Below are 21,945 nucleotides of genomic sequence, written 5' to 3'. Positions count from 1 at the left end.
TAGTGTTGAGTACAAAAAGCAGGCATGGGATATATTGATTTTTTTTTTCTTTAAAGTAGCTAAAATTTCAAGACTTTACCAACCCATCCCCATTTGAAGCATGGGATAATTTAGTGACACATTTTCATCACTGATAGAAATTGCATCCTTGTAGAGCAAGCTGCAGTCAAGCTCAGGAGGAACATGAATTCAAGTTCCGACTTAAACATGTTACAGCATCTTTCCCCTGATCTACTCAGAACTCTAAGTCCTGTTTGAAAGCTCCTTTTGGGGGTGGGAGTTGTACTAGAACAAGACACAGGGCAGCAAGCTCAGAGGCTGAACAACCATGGTAAGATCTTATTGTCCCTGCCAGCTTTCCTTCTCTTCAGAAATATTGAACAGAAGAAAGCCTGTATTTTTTACTAGATAGATAAATGGAAGGATAACCCTCCCATCTTACCAGTGATACTCTCTTCCAGATGGCCTACACATCATATTTTTTTAATGTAACTTCAAAAATGACATTATGGCAAAAATGCCTTATGACAAAAATTAACAGGCATCTTTCTTTCTCTTGATGCTCTTATATTGCTGGTACTTGTTTTCCCCCAGCACATAACTGAATGGATGTAGAGGGAACCTGCCACACTTCTGCAGCTCTGGGAGGAGAACCACATCCAAGTGTGTACGAAGTGCAATCACCTCATTGAAAATTGCTCTGACAATACAAACCCATTGCTGAGCTGCGCTGGCCATGCAATGCAGCCTTCTTGTGGAAAATTACACTGGATTGCAAGTTTCCCAGTAAAATTTATTTTGGTTTACCGGAATAATCATGATAAGCACATGAGTTTACAGGAAGGTTTACAGCTTAGCACATAAAGTAAAACTTCCCCTAACCAACAATTTCGTAAACTAGTACACTGTTCAATTCAAGAAATTAAGACTCATCTGTGTGTCCAACTGTTTTTGGTATTACAAATGGCACACAATTATACTCCAGGCCTAAAAGACATACTTGTTTCTAATTTAGACATTTTTATCAAGTTTTAGTTTGGATTAAAAAGCATCAATTACTTCAAATACATTACAGCTCTCTTAAACAAAGACCTAAAAGAAGAAAAAGCACACAGTGATGCCTTTTAATATCTTTATATAATGCATAATACCCTGTGGCAAGGAGTTTTGTAACTCAGTTGCATGTTTTGTAAAGAACCATCTCCTTCCACTTTGAAAATTGATACTTTCATTTGATACCTTCTAGAACCATAAGGGCCCACAAGAAATTCCTCATTATATTCCCTCTTCAACACACTCACAACTGTACATTACTCATCTTCATCTATTCCTTTTTTTCCAGACTGAAAAAATACAGCTTAATGACTTCCTCTTCTTCTCAAACCCAACATAAAAAGTATTCCAAAACAGAAGGTAAGAGCAGTAGAAAAATTCCAGTCTCAAAATTTAATCTGCACTCTGTTGTTAAGCAACACGAGTCACTGGCATGACTTAGGTTACCAAACCACTTCCTTGCTGTGCTGCACAAGACATCTCAACTGATCTGTTTTCTCTATGCCCCTGTCTGATCACATCTATTGAAATGACTTCTACATGAAAGCATACCTCAAATATCTTCTCTTATTTTAATATTTGCTGAGCACATCACTAACAATTTTTATTCTACAAATATACATCACCATGGGAGAATCCCCTACCATAATAGGTACCAATTTTCTCCCTAAGTTTTGTCTCAAGACAAATCTCATCCAATTCCATGATTCATTCAAACTTTCATGATTTCTAAATAATCATCTCGCAGCTTATATATTATAATCTACCTAACTCTCAAGGATTCACTATTTTCTAATGACAGAATTAGTTTCAAAAATCAATTCCATAGGCTAAACCTTTACTTAGGAAAAGAAGAAAAGAAAGAAAAGAGAAAGATAAAAGAAAAAAACATGTGGGCTCAAAAGGTTTACCAGTCAGAGAGACTAAAATTTCATCTTGTCAACAAGAGCTCAAACTTAGGAAGCCTTAAGAAAAATAATGTGGTGGCAACTCCTTTCCTTCACACAAAAAGAAGCATGTAAGCTATCTCCTGCTGTGCTCAGTAAAAAGAGGAGTCTTAATTTGATTACAGCTTGCACTAGACAACAGAGGAGTAAGAAGGTGCGACACAGCTTCATTTACAGTTCCAAAAGAGAGACAAAACATCCAGGGAACATCAAAATAGTTAAGGCCCTAACAACTAGAAAAGTACCAATGCAAGTGTGCCTGCATGCTCTGCACAACCTCAGCACACTGGAAGAAAAAGATTCTAGCAGCAATTACCAAAACTACAAGGAAATTGAACTTACCTGTGAGGAGCATATATCCATAAGAACATATCCCATCATCAGAGCTAAACCACTGATGATTACTAAAACAACTATTTCCAATTTTAAGCTATAGGTTTTAGTGATAAAGGAAAACAAAAAGCAAAGAACATTTGAAAGCTGCTGAGCAAGTTGATTTTAAAAAACTGTGTATAAAAGTCCTGAAAACATTTTTAGTAACTTTGAAGGCAGAAACTTCAGGCACAACTTCAGCCATCAATAATGGCTGTCCAAGAATTCTGCCTTCTGCCATGTTACAGCCAAGAGCAACTATGAAAAGGTAACATAGGTAAGGAAACAACAAACATTAAAAATATTCTATCCTGATTTATACTAAGACATTACTGTCTTCTTTAAAAGTGGATTTTGCAATATATATTGCAATAATTTTATTAACATAATTTTAATTTCATTTGAAATTGCAATGACATCAGAATAATGGAGTGCCAACTTTGACATTATATTAAAGAAAAAACCCCAACAGTGGACTCATTTTCGAAATTAACAGATATACGTTATCATTCCACATAATGTTGCATTAACAAATTAGTTTTTAAGAGATAAGCAAGCAAGCTATAGCTACATCAGAAATAGATCATATCCAACAATCATATACTGAAGTAGTCAATGACAAAATGACAAGCTTGGTTTAGTCACATTTTTTTCTATATTTGTACATCATTCTTAATCACATAAACAGAAGTAGCAATAAATAAAATAAAATAGCAACTAACTTTATTTTAAGGGTGCCAGCATCCCACAGCCAAAAGCATATAGTTCCATCTGCCCCGGTTGAAGATAAGTATCTCTTTGAGCCACTGCATAGTGGAGAGAACTGGGGAAAGGAGGAAGAAAAAAGAAAAGTTTTCCTGTTAATCTGTTCCAGATGTGCTAAGGAATTCCCCAATTCATCTCAACAGGAAAAAAAAAAAAGTCAAGCATCAAACCATACTTAAGGGAAACTGATTGGAATGAACACCAAAATAACAAAATGTTGCTCTGTCACCCCTTCCAGAACAACCCTTCTGGGTTACTTGCCAAAGCCCTCCAGGTACCTCCTCCCTCCCCACCAACCAAGTTGCACAATAGCATGTAAGTCATGCAAACAAAACCACAGTACTCCCAGTGACTGCAGTTTTTACTCAATGCACTTGTGCTCAGAATCACAGCCCTCAAAGAAATGGTACTTCAAAACAGAACTGCCCACACATGTCATGCAATTTTTTTGAACAAGGATTATGTCTGGGATTCTTCAAAGGTCAGGCATTTTGACAATAAATGTGTTTTTTCACAATGCATACCATAAAAATTCCTTCCCACTTCAAGCTTACTTGCCAGGCATGCTTTCCTATTATGCTGAACATTCTCATGACTGATTTTGGCAAAGTGAAAACCTACCTGCAATGATGTTATAGATGCACTGTGGCCCTGCAGGACCGCTAAGGGTGCGCAAGTTCGAAGGCACCAAACCCGGATCATTTTATCACAGCTTCCAGCAGCTATCATGGTGTTTTCATAGTTTACTGCCATATCAGATATTTCAGCTGCATGCCCTCTCAGGGTAGCCAACAACCTTCCATCATCAGTTGCCCAGATTTTTACAAGGCAATCATCTGACCCCTAGAAGTAAGGTAGAAATAATTTCAACCACACCATTGGCGGTTTTGATGCTAGAGTAAGCACAGTGAAGTGAAAAACAGAACTAGTGACATGCAGATACTCCCACCCATGCTTTTAACATTTTCCACACTGCATTCAAAACACAAGTTTACATTGATTCTCAACAGTATATACAAATCATGATGCATTTGTAATACAGATCACAAATCCTACAGCATGTTGGTTTATGCTTCAGTAAGACACTTTTTCCAAAAATCTAGCACAAATGAAGAAGTTGTTGCAAGACATTAAAATAAAGATTTACATTAAAAGTGAAAGTTAATTATAAACGGTTATAGTCTATCATTTATACCCACATATGTTCCTTATCTTCCTAGTCTCATCATCATCATACTTATCACAACAAGTTAGGTAAAGAGCATTTATGAACAGCTATTCTATTATTAGGACAAAGTATTATAAACCTGCTTAAATAGTCACATTCACATAAACATCAAAATGATCATTCTTTCTCAACAAATTCAAGAGGTTTCATCTACATATTCATACTTAACTAAAGTTTTGCTGGTCTTCCTACACAATTGTAACAGCTACTGGCCTGTATACAACAAATTCCCAGACCTAACAAAAAATTCAGATCTCATTCCTTCATTTTTTTATTGCATTTCTGTGCCTTCCTGAAAGTCTGAGCATCTGCACACCATGGCTCAATATCATGACATTTGAACACTGCACACACACTGACAGACAAGGTTTATTGTAAACATTTACTTCAATTACTTAGGTTTAGAAGCAATACAAAGTTGGGTTATAATATCCAGAGCACTGATCTGCTACTGGACACACACAGGTGCTACACGTTACAATGTGACACCACCCTTATAAAATGTCACCAGTTTTTCCTATTCCATCTACTTACAGTGCCTCTGCACATCTGCCTCTGTAATCTAGTAACTGCACTTTAAAGACAGCAGAAGGCATGGAAATACTATCATCTACCTTTTATAAAATACCACCAGGTCTCCTAGGCAAAGGAAATAGTTACAGAAGCTTGTTCATAATTATATTTTTTGCCTCTTGGGTGAGAAGAGCAATGATACAGCCTATACTATTTCTACCTATGCATAAAACTTCCATGCTGAGATTCTGTGGAACACATTTGCCTTTTAACTGCTAGACTGCCACAGTGCCAGACCAGGGAATACAACCAGAGTCTGAGTTACAGCAATGAGCAGGACAGAATCACAAAATTGCTGAGGTGAGAAGATACTTTGGTCTAGTCCAAACTCCCTGCTCAAATAAGGACAGCTAGAACATGTGCTGTATCTACCACTCAGGTTTTTTCATCTTCTGGGCATCTACTGAAGGCACCCTCTTGTTCTGTCACCCAGGCTCTTAAATGAAGGATGAGAGAGTACCGGTCCCAGTACCAAAGCCTGTGGTACACCACTAGTGACTGGCCTCCAGCTGGACCTTGTGCTGCTAATCACAGCCCTTCAAACCTGCAAATGCCCCAATCTGCCAGTCTCACAGTCCACACATCTAACCTGTACATCATCAGTTTGTCAGTAAAGATGTTACAACTGTCTGAAAGATAGTATCTGCTCGTGTGGTTCTGTTACCATGATATGAGACTGGAGTATGAAGAAGCTTGCATATTCTTATCAAAATGCAGTCACCACCAAAAAACCCAAGACGCTGAGACAGAAGGATATGTGTGCTTGCTGGTGTGTAAAACTGCAAATAAGAGCCTCACTGCTCTAGAGAGACCTGAAAGTAGGGGGAGGGAATGGCAGACCCAACACTAGAAAAGGTAGAAATCAGTTACAGACAAAGATGTAAAATGGTCAGCAAGGAAAAAAAAATAATAATTGTGGCACCTAACACCACCTGGAGGGTCCCCAGAGGTCTTTTTAGTAGCAGCAAACCAAGGCAAGAACATCAGCATAAAATGGGCCTGCTCCCTGCCAGCTGGCTATAGTGTCACTATAGAGGCACATGTTGTACATCTCCACTGCAGAGAAAAAATACTGTCAGCCAAGCCTCAACAATGAAAATGAGGCAAAAATAAGGCAGGGGGAAAGAAAACAAAAGAGAAAAAAACTAAGGTAAAATTATAAATTCTGTAGCCCCTTGGCAAGACATCAATATTAGACTTCAGACAAATTGATGTGTTACTATCTGATCTGAATGGGACAATCCAAACTCTTAAAGTACTGTTGTAATTCTACTAGCAAGGGTATTTGGCTTACACCACAGCTCATGTTTCCAAGGTTATATCCACAACTGCTACAAATTATATACCTATTAAAAGGCATCTGTCAAAAGTGAATCCTAAAACAACTTCAGCACCAAGAGAGAATTGATGACTGCATAACCAAGTTATGGAGTAAAATTGGTTCATTTTCCTACCATTACACACACTTGTGGGATGAAGTGAAACTGCCAAGCAACACACAAATTAATCTTGGGTTGGAAATCCTACACAGACTATTACACAAGGCTGTTTATTATTCCCTAGAAAGAACAATCTCAGCAGAGACAGGAAAATAAAGGTGAGGAGAAAAGGAGGTATTTGCAGTCAGAAATTTAAGTAGTGCAGGAACTAGAGAAGACAATATTTTTGTGCATGGGTTCTGCAAGTCATGCTTTTCAGTAGAACCAGAACACAAAGTTTCTACAAGCTGCAGGGGAGCAGCTACCTAACCACAGTCTTCCCCACAGGTTGCAAGGGAATATCTATCCCAGCACCTGAAACACCTCCTCCTCTTCCTTCTTTCACTCATGATAAGTCCTGCAGTACTGTTTCTCTCAGTTATTTCACTACTCTCTCCCAACCTGCAGCCACCCTGGGATTTTTCTTCTCCTTCTTAAATACATTATCCCAGTGGCACTACCACCATCACTGATGTGCTGAGCCTTGGCCAGCAGTGGGTGTCTCTTGGAGCCAGCTGGCATTGGCTCTGCCAGACATGGAAGAAGCTTCTGGCAACTTCTCACAGAAGCCCCCTCAGCACCACAACCTTGCTACATGAACACAATAAAGACCAACTAAGCTGGTAACTGTCCCATTTCCACTGTCTTTAGGCAAAATAGAAGTAACATCTTTCTAGCAAGGACAACATCTCCCAGATGACTATGACTCAAAAATGTGCTGAGAACACCTTTTTTTCCTTTTAACTTGAAACAGAACATGAACAAAGCTTGAATTTAGAGGCTTTCAATCCTTCAGATGTCAGGTGGAACAAGAAACAATTATGATGCAGTTTCCAGAACCAATTACAAATCTAAAACAACACAACTAACTAACATCACACTGAAGGCTGCAGAGTAAAAATGTAAGGCAAGAACAACTCCCCACTGATGCACGCAAATTTACATACCACACTAGAGACTTCAGTAGTTGCAGTGGTCTAGATTGAAAAGAACTGGCACCATTTCATTATACAGATGCAATTACAGCACAACAGTTCATGACTGTTTATCCACTGACTATATGAGGCCAGCTAGAGTAACTTGGGTTTTAATGAAATGTGGAATATAACCATTTGCCAACAACCCCTTAAACATCCACCCGAAGAAGACTGGATTTACCTCAAAGTGCAGAGATAAGTTGTTCAGTCCTAGGCCCTCCAAAATGAAAATTCAGCAACCACAATTAATATCTATGGCCACTTTATTTAACACCTGAAGTAATCATGATCTAAACTGGGAACTTTCTTTCAAGCAACTAGACCAGGACACCAGTCAGCAAAGGAATGCCAGCAAAACTCTGGGGTTGCAGAAACATATCACCCATCTCCATCTCCCATTTTATTCCAGGTTGTTCTACTTCTCTCTTAGATTTTATGAGAGAATTCTCTTGACAGTAACAGCAGTTTTTTTCTTTCATGCATTCTGCCATGTCATATACAAAATAAACCCACAACACAGAGCCTATTTCCTGGCAAGTAAATCATGTATAAACCACAGGACATGAGATTTTAATGCCTGTGATTCAGCTTGGTGACAAAAACAAAATAAATATGAAAATTAATCTTTTCTATGCCTGAAGTAACAAGTGAACTAATAAATAAGCCTGTTCAGAACACTGCAAAGTGTCCCATTCCTTCAACCACACATTTCCCCATGGGACACAGCAAGATGCATGTGGGCAAAAGGGAGAATCATATTTACAACTGCCTTGAAAGAATTTTAGAAGTTAGGACTGCAAGGCAAAATAGGAAACCTGAACTGTACTTCTATCAGCATTGTTCAAGCTATCTGACATGAGGTTAGAAGGACACAATCAAGCTCCTGAATCCACACAGGTATCAATTATATCCAGTGTTTGTAGGAATCCAATAAATGCAGCCAAAGCATCCTGGACTGGCATGATGTGTGTTTATGAAAGCTTTGTCTCTACTGAAACTGACTACTCACCAAGAAATCTAAATATTACACTGACATCTATGTGGTTTTATAAATCCCATTCCTTTGAAAACCTGCAATTTCAGTACTGATTTCAGACATCTGTCTAGAATTTATGACGTAACAACACAAAAAAAAGGCAAATATTTAAAAATACTAAAAACACTAGTATTGAAAAAAGATCCTAGGATTTCATAAAGACAATTTGTTGTGAACCAACATTTGTTACAACACAGCATGTGATTATTCTCTCTCTGACTTCCTAATCTAATTCTGTGGTGGCAGTTCCTTGTTTACTTATGTTTTTGCTAAACAAAGCCAGAAGATAGAACCCAAACAGAGTAAATCCTTTCCATTGAAAATGAACATTTTTCTCAATGAACTACACACATCAGCAACCACCATCACATCTCTAGTGTTCAGATACATATGCCAAAACTATTTTAGAGTGTAAACCAGCATGGCTATTAAAAAGCAAATATGAGAGGAACGGTAGTAAAGGACTTATTCTGCTTTTCATTCATCATCATTGTATCTATCCTATATTCAGGTTTTGGAAACAACTAGGTGACATATTATGTGTACTTAAAAATGAAAAGAATCCACAAAAAGAAAGATTTTGTACTCACAGTAAATATTCGCCTGCCAGTCCGATCAAAAGTTACACAGTATACAGAAGACAAGTGTCCCAAAATTCGTTTGTGCATCTTCATATGTTGATAGACTGCAGTTGGAACAAGGCGTTCAAGTCTGTATTTTCCATTTAGTTTTCTTGAAAACAGGGTATCCACTACCAAATGGGTAAAGGAAAAAGAAGAGACACATTTACATTGCATTCATAAACTAAAATACTTGACAAGGATGGAAAATTTATTTTAACACTGGACCACCTGTGCATATGAACAGCTTAGTGTAGCAATTCTCATTTTGCCCTAGTTAGAGAAAAATACAAAAGTAGCCTATGATACAGACAGGGAAAAAGTACTGAACTGCAAGGCATAGTACAAATATTCAATATAACTTTGAACTTGAAGTGGAAGCCCAAATTCAGGAGTACTGAGGCAGCTTCCATGAAGGAGTAACCTACTTCAAATATAAAAAGTGTAAAAGCTTCCCCATAGTTATTAACTGAAGGTCAGCACACATTCAAATCTTCTCCAAGGCAACCTGCTTCTTGAGGTCTGCTCAAACATTTACCAATCACTTGTAAGACCGTTCATTTTTTAAGAATCCTGCTACCCACTACAGCTACACAAACACACGCACAAAACCACCAAACAAAAATTTACAAATGAATTTACCAAAACCTACAGAAATTTCTGAGTTTGACTAACAAAACTTTGTATCAAATAACTTGGTGATATTTTTCACGTTTAAAAGCTAACAAGTTCCAAGAGCAAGAATTCAGTTTAACAAAATGGAAATCTTTCATCAAGAATGTCAGAGAAGAAAATTAAGCTCATTGAAATTAATTTTAAACTGCTATTCATGCAGTAATAAAGCAACAAAGTGTAATATTTCTCTGCATGGATACATAAACATTAGTCACACTCCATATCCCTATCAGACCAAAGAATGGCAATGGTGATACACTTTATAATCTACAGAACTGTGACAAGGCACATAATATAACATTCACACACTGAATGGTGTTGAATGATTTAAAGAAATTTGGAAAGGACCACAGTCAGTCATCCAGTCTAAGCTCCCTGCTCAAGCAGTGCCATCCCAGAGCACATGGCACAGGACTGCACCTAGACAGTTCTGACATGTCTCCAGTGAGGGAGGCTCAACAACCTCTCTGTGTTGTTGAGCAATCTGTAGGGGTGCATAATCACCCATACAAGGAAGAAATTCTTCCTCAGATTCAGGCCAAAGCTTCTGTGCATCAGTTTCTACCTGATCCCTCTTATCCTATTGCTCAGCAACACTGAGAAGAGCCTGGCTTCTTTCTCTTGGCACCCTTCCTTCTGATACCAGCAGACATTGATATGGTCACCTCTCAGTTATTGCTTCTCAAGCATGAGGCCCAGCTCTCTCAGCCTGTCATATTTATCTCAGAGAGAGACACTCCAGTCCCTTAATCATCCTCATAGCCCTCCACTGGACCCACTCCAAGACCTCCATGTCTCTCTTGTGCTGACAATCCCAGAACAGGACAGAGCACTCCAGACTGACCTCATCAGGGCTGAGTAGATCACTTCCCTTGACCTGCTGGAAATGGTCTTCCTAAGGCATTCCTGGACACCACTGGCCTTTTTGGCCACAAGGGCACTGCTGGCTCATGGACAACTTGCTCCCTAGTATCAACTGCAAGAGAGCTATAAACCCCTCACACTGCTCGGGTTTGGCCCAGACCAACAGAACAGTGGTTCATGAGCCAGCACAGGTCAAACTATGTCAGATATGCCAATTTTTACAGTGGAATTGTAGCAACTCTGTAAGAACCACAAGCTTCTTGTGTTATAGCCAAGTGCCAAGTCCATTGGCCTCTGGCCCTAATTCAAGGAATTCTTCCTAGTTCAAGAAGCTCTGTGAAGAAGTGGAATTATTAGCTGTAGAGTAAAGCACTTTTAGTCAAGAAACAATTGCTGTCTTAAGGCTCTACTGTTTTTTCACCCTTCCCTCATACCAGAAAAAGATGCAGTTGCATTTGCTTTATGACAAACTTTTCCCTTGCCAGCAGTCTACTGCAGAACAGCAGGAAACCAAGATTAGTTTAGGCACAAGATAAATCTAGTTTTGGTATCTGACAAATCATCCTGTGTTTAGAAAAAAATCCTCAACAAAAGAATTAAACACACAAAAAAAGAAACCAAACAAGTACACACGCACAAAGAGAATAAAGGTCTTGGTCCCAACAAAGTGAGTTTACACAATAATCCCAAACCACACAGAAATTTTGTCTACTTTTAATATAAGATGGATATGGTTGATGAATATCCCAATGCCTTCAAATGAAACAATAGCTCACAAAAACTGAAAAAAGCTTAGCTAAAAGTTTAATTTGTAGAGATGTGGCAATGAAACAAGACTACAGGGAGACTTTAGAATAAAACAACAAATGGCTTTACATAAGAATGCAATTTTTAATATACACCTGAATTTATAAAAAACTTCTGAAATACTTGAGATCAACTTCAAGCTTGACAGAGTTTATGGGAGTGAGTTGTTTAGTTTTGGGGGGTTTTTGGCAACACTGGAGAAGATAATTTTAGCAGAACACAAGCCAGTATTTCTAAGAATGGTCTCACTGATGCCAATCACCAATGGGCAACTTGCTACTAGTTCACATATCCCTGGGAAACTCAACAGGTGAAATAGCCCTTGTTCAGTAACAATCAACCTGCCAGGGGATACAAAAGGGAATACTGTGACACTAGAAACAATACTGGAATCCATCTTACTCTTTAGCCTTGATCAAAATTTAAAATGTGTAAAAAACTGGTTAAAAATAAAACTAAGTGAATTAAAGAACAATCTGACATGAAAAAAAAAAACTCCACAGTATTATGAACTTACATTCTCTGGGAAGAATTTTTTTACCAAGTTCATGCAATTAGCAGAGGGGAGGGGAAGAATCAATCTCCCACAGGTTTAAGCACTATCCATAAACACTTAACTTTTAAGACTTCCTAAACTGGGGGGTATCTTCTGGTTATTTAAAATGGAATTCTTATATCCACCACTGTTTTTTAATATCCCTTTCATTTAACTACCCTTATATTTACTCTTATCAACTTTGCCAAGTGCCAAGAATCTATCCTGATTTCTCTAACCAATTCCCAATTTTATTGCAAACACCTGCAAATTACGCTAGCACATTAACCTTTTTTCCCCTTCCAGAGTAGAGGTAAAAATCAAAAATACGTGTGGGAAAAATTCCTGCATCCAAACAACAAACTTGATTTTTCTTGTCCAAGCCAAGATGAAAAAGGTTACCCACTGTCATAATAATGGCTTTGTACAAATTATAGGCCCTTGGTTTTATAATAATTGTTACCTCAACACTTGTCAAGTCTCTACGCTATTTAGCTAGATTTTAACTGCATTTGAAAACAATGAATTCAGAAAACTGCAACAGCAAGTCTAATCTCTCTTGTTTTAGCCATATTAACACTCTTCTGTTTTTGCTTGGCCTCACACAGATGAGTCAGTATGAAAAAGCTGTAATCACAGAAAGAATGACAAGGTATAAGTAGTTAAATGGTTGCAGTGGGAGCCACAAACTACATAAGGGAGGGAAGGAAGATTATACTTTATCTCAGGATGCATTAGAGAATGCTGGTTGGACCTTACAATGAGTCAACCAACTAAAAGGGAAGGGTTGTAAAGAAGAAAACAAGAGAATAGAGATTGCATGCTCCTTGCTGGAAGGGAACTGTGAAACGGACACGGAAATTAATACTACCTTAGGTTTACATTCCCATCTTCTACTTACACATAAGGTTCTGTTTTTAAAATAAATAAATAAAATAGAAAATAAATTAAAAAACAGATTTTACTAAGTGGTTGTTACAAAACACAGTATGATAAACAACCACTTACTCCTAAATGATATTCTGGTTTCAAAATCAGAATTCTTCATATTTAATAATCAGTGAAAGCCAGTGTCTGAGAAAGCTGTGAATTTGTTGACATTGTGAAACTTATTCACAAATTTTATTATTTTAATTTGCTAACAATTCCTTACTAACTGGTTCCAAACAAAATTAAGTGGCTTCTAGCTTTTAGTAACTCATGTTTTAGTAACTTATGGGTTTATGTTTCTATACTATGACCAGCCTCCAAGACTGATACAGTCTAGTACCACCCAACCATTGGCCGAGGTGAGAAGGAACCCAATGTATTCCAAGCCCCCTGCTCAAGCAGGGTCAGCTAGAGCAGGTTGCTCAGTGCTGTGTCCAGTCCAGTTTTGTGTCTCCAAGGATGGAGACTTCGCAACCTCTCTGAGCAACCTGTGCCAGAGATCTTATCACCCCCCAAAGCTGCTCTCTTATGTTTAAATTGAAGTTCCTCTATTTCAGTTTTGGTTCATGATCTGTCATGTCAGGATGCACTGATGAGAAGAGTCTGGCTCCATCTTCATTGCATGCTCCAATTCAAGTATTTATAACTGATGATACTACCACCACCATCCTGCCCATGCCACACTTTCTCTACTCAAGGCTAAACAAGTCCAGGTCTCTTGGCTCCTCTTTGTATAACAGACACCTCAATTTCTTCATCACCTTTCTGGTCCTTTGAGAGACCAGTTAACAGACTGTCCATGTAGGTCTTTTCCTGAGGAGCTGGATCCAGCACTCCAGGTGTGATCTCATTTGCACTGAGTAGAGGGGAAACACCCACAAACTAATGGCAATGCACTGCCTCCAGCAACCCAGGATGCTGTTTGGGTTTTGTGTGCAAGGTCACATTGTGTCTGACACATTCAGTACCAGGACAGCCAAGTCGTTTTTTCCACAGCTGCATTCCAGCAGTCAACCCCCAGTATATCCACTGGTACATGAAATCATTCCTCCCCAGGGGCAGGACCTCTGCTCTTCTCTTCTGAAAATTCATTCAATTTTTGTTGACCCATTTCTCCACTCTGTCAAGGTCCTTCTCAATCATTCACTACTCCTGGATTTCAGTTGTTTGACAAACTTTTTCCATCATCCAAGTTATTTTCCATCATCCAAGCTATTAATGAAGATGTTGAATAATACTGGTTCTTGCATCAACCTCTGGGGTGCACCATTAGGGACTGGCTCTTGTGCCAGACACTGGAATTCACTCTGCTGATCACAGCCCTTTGACCCCAGCAGTTCTGTCACATCTTTTCAGTTTGTCATTGGGAATGTTATAGAAGTCTGTTCAGAAAGCCTTGCTGAACTCAGGATAAATAGCATTCACTACTGTCCCCTAATCTCCAAGCCCCTCATCTCCTTTAAAAGGTTATTGGGCTAGTCAGGCATAATTTCTCCTTCTTAGATCAATACCAACAACTCTTAACCATGTACCTGTCCTTTCCTACCTTGACCTCCAGAAATATTTGCTTCATCACTTGCCCAGGGACTGAGATGAGGAGGACGCACTTTCATTCTATAAAGTCTCCTTCTCATCCTACTTCAGGTCCCTGTCCCATTCAGCAGCAGGACTACTGCTCCTCCTACTGCTGACAGACCTGAAAAGCTTCATGTGTTGATTCATATCCCTCACCACCTTTATTGCCAGAACTCCAACTTCCGTTGCTGCAAAATCACAGAATGGTTGAAGTCAGAAGGGACCTATAAAAATCATCCAGTCTAACCCTACTTTGAAAAAAGGGCCAAATATTGCTCAGAATCTTGAATCTCTAGAGTTAAAAACCAAGCAGGGTAGAGAAAAAAAACTGCCATTCTTGACCTAAAGGCTCTAAATGTAAAAATATAAATTCCTTTTTTCATAAGGGCCACTCAGGAACCTAAAATGCAACTTTGTTTTTAAAATATTGCTTCTGCTGTCACAATTCACTGCTGCCAACAACCTTAATCTCAAAACCACACATCTCAAAGTGTCAAAAACACCTTATTTGTTTGGTTTCCTGTGGAACAATGTAAAAATCAAACAAAGCTGATGGAAGTGGGGGGAGTTTTCAGTGGAACTTACAAGAGTATAGATTTTCTCCCACTCAAAAGGCACGCAACAGGCACCAAATTAATGCCTTCAAAGTTTCAGAATTTCTCTAACTCATTCACACCCCAAACAGAACAGGCAGCTCAAAGAAAAACAGAAATCTGTTAAAAGGATGATAAATTTGGGGGTCTGAAAGATATGGCAGTATTAGCCCTCTTTTTTTTCACTTTGCTTTCTTTCTACTTTCTAATTTCACCAAAATGATCAATTCTACTTCCTTATTTACGTGGCCTTATCACTGAATATGGAATATGCCTTAAAGATGGGGGACAGTAATCTGCCTCATCCACTATCCAGTGATAAATCAAATTTAATTTTGTACCATATATAGGTTACATTTTTAAAATGCCTACACAAGCTTTCATTTTCTTCCTGTCTGGAGTTGTATTTAACTAATGGAAGTTCTGTTCTGAAAACCAGAATCCAACTTCATTCCCTATCCAGTCACACAAAAATAGAACCAGATTCAGAAGAATCCTGGAAGGATACCCAAAGGATATAATTCACTTACAACTCTTACCCTTATTGAATCAAGTTTCATTAACTTAAGAGGCTAGACAGGCCTCTAATGAATACCACAGAATTCAGAGCTGTAAAAAATAGTAGTAGAGACTGCTAGACAACTCCTTCCACTCTCCAAGCTAGCAAGACAGAATGTATCAAGCATTCTGTTTTGTGCTGTTGAAGGCTTTTTTTCTCCCTTCTTCAAAGACATCCAAGACCAAAAAAAAAAAAAAAAAAAAAAACCACCAAAAAACAACCTGCTTGAACTGAGTTCTAACTTCCTACCATTCCTCTGTTCAGCTTTCCAACTCTATATGGTATTCCAAGTCTCTTGACTTAGACATGACTGTCAACCAAGTAAAAGGATTAAGCTTGCTATGTTATCAAGCCAAAACTTGTCTCTGGTCAAATCATGAATACTTCTAACTGGAGTATTTCTGAAAACACAAAAATTCTATATACACCTCAAACTTCCCATACAATATTCATTTGCTTGATGAAAGCAACTGCCAACTCTTCCTAATTCAGAGTGAAAAAAGGTGAGATATTTCAAGAGGCAGAAAACAAAAATAAATGAAAGCTACACCATCTTCCTAAGTTCCCTGACTTCAGTAATACCTCAGTTGCTTTCACTATATAGTTCCATTGGTACTTTACCCAGAGTTCCATGACTTCTACCGCTTATTTATTCTTGCACACTAACAAGTCATTTACTTTAGTATAATTCACTCTAGACATGACTAAATGTGTATAAAAAGATGTTACTTTTACACACATCTTTTAATAGAAATGCAGTCTTGGCCTTTATTTTCTTCCTATGGTTAACAGGATAATAGAGTCGCACAAAGTACTGGGCAGTTAGTTTTTAGGCCTAAAGTATTTAATGCATTTCTAAAAAAAGACATTTACACTGCTTTCAGAACCTGGCATTCTCTTTACAGCCAAAACACCAGTACCAGTTAATAAACATACTGAAAAAAGTGTAAAATATCTCAGAACTTCTCTTGAGATAGATTACTCTGCAAAACTGTGAAATACTGATTTTGGAAGACAGATATTTTTTGCTGGTCAGGAAAAAAAAAAAATCTTCTTTGTCTGGGACAAACAGCCAGTCTCATTCAGATCCTCACACCCAAGTAGTCACTTTGCAAAGACCTCTGAGCTCAAAGCTCTCGAAGGTTTATGCTTAGCTTTGTTCCTTTTTCAGCAGTTCCCAAAAATTACTGAAAAAGAGCTCTCTTTCTCTTTCTTCATCCACAAAAATGAGACCTTTAACAAAACAAATTAGTATAGGATTTAGCTGCTTTTGCTCTTTATTGAGCACTTCACCAACTTTTTTATAGGATATACACAAGTGAGCCCAACCAGACAAAGACTATTCCATATTCAAGTTTTACTTTTCATCATGTTCTACAGATACTCTACAGTTTCCAGGGGAAATAAGTACTTGTACAGATCTATTTTAATTGGTATAAGCCAGCTACCTACAAGGCAGGTGGCACAATATACACAAAAATAATTCTAAATAATACCCCATCAGCATCATACCTGCATTGATTCATCAGGCTAGGAAATAAATTAACAACTTTGCACATTCACTGAAATGTAAGTTAAGTTGTCCTGGACAATACAGAAGAATTCCAGTGTCTTTATTCCTGTTCCTTAAACATTAGTAGGTTATCTACCTGAAATACATACAGCCTGAATAATAATAGGTTCTAACTTTTTATATATATAAAATGTAGTCTTCCCAGGGGAAAACTCGAAGTTATTTAAGGAAACAGGAAAAAAAATCTAATTCAATTTATAAAAGAAGTGTTATTCAGGTTCCTTATTTTATTGAGAGATCAGAGTAGACAGAATAAGATACATAAAAAGTAAATGCTTTAGCATACAGCTCTGAACCAAATATCCCAAAAATTCAAATACACTTCACAGTTGAAAACATTCACTTACCAGCACTTATATGAATGTTTGGAAAAGGAAATTACTGGTCATGGAAAAAGTGGTATTTGAAATAACTGTAATTTTGCAAACATTCAGTGCTCTGCAAAAGGCTCAATAAAAATAACATTTATTTAGAAAGCCTGACTTGTTCTTCTCTAAAAAGAGTCTGAAAGTTATTTTTCTTAACATTTTCTTTCACTACCACAGCAGCTCTGCAGCTTTCTTTGAACTTCAGCTACCATGGATCTCATACACTGATCTTTTTCCCTTTAAAAAGTATACACCAGCTACCATACACTGTAAGCCACAGTACAACATAAAACAGTCCTCAATCATTCTGATTCCTCCAACATGTTTTAACATTTCTTCACAAGAAAAGCCAAGCAACCACTAAAGAAATCTTAGCTATTAAAAAGCTCAGTCCTACAGTCACCTTGCAAAAATAGCCCAAGATTTTCCAAGACTATTATCATCAAGCCATTGCACAACCACTCAAGAAGGGAAGGATTTTCTCACCAACAACAAGCATTTTCTCCTACACACCTAGAGCACAATACAGAAAATATCCTCTAAGTGAATACAAAACTAGTGGCTCTAAACAAAACCACATTGAATGATGCAGGTGCTACATTAGGGTTGATCAATTGTGCTGATCAATACACATACCAGCTGAGGAGTTCTTAAAGCTCAGCTCTAAACAGCAAGCAAAAACCACTTTCTCAGCCTACAGTCCAAGCATCTACAGAAATATGGAAAGCGTGTAACTTGTGCTTTAAAATGGAAATGCTACTAGGACACTAAACACTCTGCCATCTAGCAAGTCAAAACTGGCTGTGCTGAACCTGAGAATTTAGCTATAGCATGGTTCTGGTCCAGCTGTTGTGAGATAACTATAATTCTCTGGATTAAGTATAATGGTGTATATTTTGATATTTGATTTTTAATTCCTTCAACTGAAGAAAAAATACAAATAGCCCAAATTAACCTCTCTTGATTTTTACATTTTATACATGTTATGTGTATCTATTTAAATTCATTAAAAACTTAGAGGCTACCAAAAGCCTCCAGAAGGAGTTTAGAGATTGAAGAATTGCCATGGCAAGTTACCACACTAAAAGTCTGTTCCTAATAGTGTCTGCCTACATATTTATATCATTATACTATATATAGTATGTAAATCATTTTTTCACATACTTTGTTATATATTCATTTCCCAATACATCTGCAAATCTTCTCTTTTTTTTTGCCAAGACAGAAACCTTAGTCTTTGCAGCAGCAGCTGCACCTGATCCAGAGCCAATCAACTGGATATTCTCTGCCCACTCTCATCCAACACTGCACATCTATCTGCAGCTACCATTTTATTAAAAAAACCTAGTCCTTTTCTGGTGTAATCCACACAGACAATTTGGTCTTAATCATTTCCCCTTCAGTGGACATCAATAGAGAAAGATTAAAAGATGCCAGTGATTCTGCTCGTTTTTCTATACGTGAAAAAAAGAGAAAGGGTGCTTCTTAAAGAATCTTCTAAAATATCACATCTTGATCCTTCTAGCAACTAAACAAGTGTGTATCTTTGTTCTTAAAACATGAAAGCTAACAAACATTTCAGTGACTATGTGAGAGCTTAAAAATAAAAACTAGAATACCTCTGACCTCCAGCTTTCAATTTTTCAACAGTACATACAGCACATGCATCCTTCATGATATAGCACAGCAGAGAAAGCTAAAGGACAGCTACAAAATTAGTGAATGGACCAGACAGCAAAAAGAATAACTTCTACAAGACTCAATTCTTTCCCAAGGTAACCATTACCAGACTTACTTTCCTACCAATAGGTGTAAGCCTTGCTGCCCTATAATACTAATTATTTATCTACTGGAAGCCTTATTATATCTTTAAGAAAGAGTTTTGTTTGTATGTAGTCATAGTTTAAATACATTTCATTCAATTTCATACTTCAAAGACAAAATTAGCTTCAGAAGAAATTTTACAATAAGTATAGAAACACAGCATCTTAATAGAAACACTAGAAGTAAGCTATGTGACAGTAACAAGGGTAAATATAAACAGAACTACTATTTATCTCTCACCATCATAATAATCAATCACCCTGAGAGTTAGGTATTGAAATGGCAGTGCCAGAATAAAATTGACTTACCTATACTAGGTGGACTGCCATAATTTACAGGGGACTCTGGAGGCCTTCCACAATGTAGTGCAGCAAGAGCAGATCCCTTCCATACAACATGTTTGCAACCTGTTTGTTAAAAATCACACCAAAAAATGAAGGCAAGCGAGCTTTTTCATGCAAAACCACAGGAAAGGTATGAAATATCAGGAAGTCTCAAAATGCTCATGCAATTTTCATACTTTTGTTTGTACGAAGCAAAGACTGTCTGCCAGCCCCCAGTAATGTCTGCACTCCAGGGACACTTTGTGGAATTTCTTGCTCTAGAAGTGGCCCAAGTCGATGGCATATTTGAAGCAAGTGATCAGGTGCCAAGTGTCTGTAGTATTTCACCTATTACATCAAAGAGCAAAGAGAACATTTGAGAAAGAATGCATAACTTTTGATGCCTTACTGGTTTAATCTTTCCCCCCCAGATTGTTACACAAGTTTGTAACAAAATTATAGGATATTAAAGGATAAAAAGGAATAATGACCTTTAAGTACAATAATTCATTCCAGCTGGTCCTAATTAATTCTTCTATTCAGTACATGCCATTTTGTACAGAGAACTGTTGGTATTTACTACTTTCTGACTTCAAGCCACAATTGGTCACACTAATAAGCTCCCTTATAACCACAGTAAAAAAAATTAAAAGTATATATTCAATGTTACACTTAAGTAGTGGTCTAGTCAATTTAAGTTACTGTAAGATAAAGATGAGACAAAGATTGTAAAGACAGGAACATTTACTTCTCTCAAGAATTACAAATACTAAATAAATAACATAGCTTTGTAAAAGAAAATTAAAAAACATTCTGGCTCAATTTACCTAAGTTAAAACACCTTGAAACTTCACAACTGGCTTGCTTTATTTTACATCTAAAGCTTTGAAACAAAAACATTGGCTTAAGTAATTCAGCTTCTAAATTGGTATATGTCTTCCCTCTTGCGTCTATAAACATGACAAGTTTTTGCAACAGGTCATAATTACACAGTACAAAAACAAGAACCTATTATCAGCAACATAATTTCTCACCACTTGATAATAAACCACCTTTAATGACTGCCAGATAAAAACAGTTTATTCTTTTGAACTACCATAATTTTAGATCAGAGAACGGTCTTAAATAATAAGGGGGGGGGGAATGTTTTTGAAATGTGTGTGACAACAGTAAAAATCCTACTAACATAAGGCTTTTGGCTAAGAAATGGCATTTTTAAAATCCAAAATTTAAATTGTCAATTTAGACTATAAAAGAAACAAATTAAAATAATCAATAAAGAGGGAGAATAGACTCAGTTTCTCAGATTCTTGTATAGAATTTGGCATGTAGTAGTTTTGTCCTTCATACAGCCTGAAATACATCTTCACTGTTTTACTTCACAGAAGAGGGGGGAAAACCAAAAATACTGAAGAAAAAGCTTGTGATGTTTTGTTATTCTGTAACTAGAGGAGGCCTTGACTGACACTTAGGCAGAATGATGCTTCTATATTACACCAAATTAACAGAATATACCTCATTCTTCATCAAATGTTCTCCTATCTTGCTGACAACCACGATCATTTAATGTACTCCAGCAGTTCGTTAACGTAAAGAGTGCTGATATCTGAAACTGAGGTTCTGGAAAAACCTTGCTTACACCAGTAATTGCCACCACCACCACAATCTGCTAGTGAAGGAGAGAAAGTTTTCTCTCTCCTGTCTTGGTCTAACACTGGCCAGCAGTTCAGCCTTCGGCAGCCACTTGTTCATTCTCATTGCAGTGGAATGGTGGAGAAAATCAGATGGGTAAAAGAGAAAAACCTTGTGGATTGAAATAAAAACAATTGAATAAGTAAAGCAAAATCTGCACAGCAAGCAAGGCAAAATAAGAATTTATTTACTACCTCACTCAGCAGGCAAATGTTTAGCTGCTTCCTGGAAAAAGGGGTTTTCCTTCTATGGATTCTACTAAATTTGTAGATAGCCTTGCAAACTGTCCAAATTTGGCTGCCTAAAAGTTCAATAACTTGCAAAAATCACATAAGCAAAAAAAAAGTTTTATTTAGAAAAAAAAATATTTTATTTTGCTTAAATTAAATTGCAGCTCTTCGTAAAGATCAGTTAATTTAAAATTGCTAAATTCAATGTCATCAGACATGCACACAGAAGAGTGGCAAAAAATAATTCAGAATTATAATGATAAGAAAAATTAATCAGAATAGCAAATGAATATGCTTTTTTCTGCTTAAAGAAGTAATCACAGTCAAAATACATGCATGAGAGCTGTA

General features: G+C 37.3%; 1 protein-coding gene across 1 annotated transcript in view; it reads right to left on the bottom strand.

The window, feature by feature from the left end:
- Positions 1 to 21,945, bottom strand: part of PHIP (pleckstrin homology domain interacting protein) — a 108,068-nt gene that overhangs the window by 77,311 nt on the left and 8,812 nt on the right. Inside the window, exons 5-9 of the mRNA XM_059467443.1 lie at positions 19,873 to 20,023; positions 19,661 to 19,759; positions 9,020 to 9,180; positions 3,759 to 3,980; positions 3,095 to 3,195 (exon numbers count right to left, since the gene is read on the bottom strand). Of these exons, the coding sequence (XP_059323426.1) occupies positions 3,095 to 3,195; positions 3,759 to 3,980; positions 9,020 to 9,180; positions 19,661 to 19,759; positions 19,873 to 20,023 (734 nt within the window). The remainder of the gene's footprint in view (positions 1 to 3,094; positions 3,196 to 3,758; positions 3,981 to 9,019; positions 9,181 to 19,660; positions 19,760 to 19,872; positions 20,024 to 21,945) is intronic.

The sequence above is a fragment of the Ammospiza nelsoni genome, chromosome 3, assembly GCF_027579445.1.
Source record: "Ammospiza nelsoni isolate bAmmNel1 chromosome 3, bAmmNel1.pri, whole genome shotgun sequence".
NCBI lineage: Eukaryota > Metazoa > Chordata > Aves > Passeriformes > Passerellidae > Ammospiza > Ammospiza nelsoni.
This window is presented reverse-complemented; position numbering and strand designations above follow the sequence as displayed.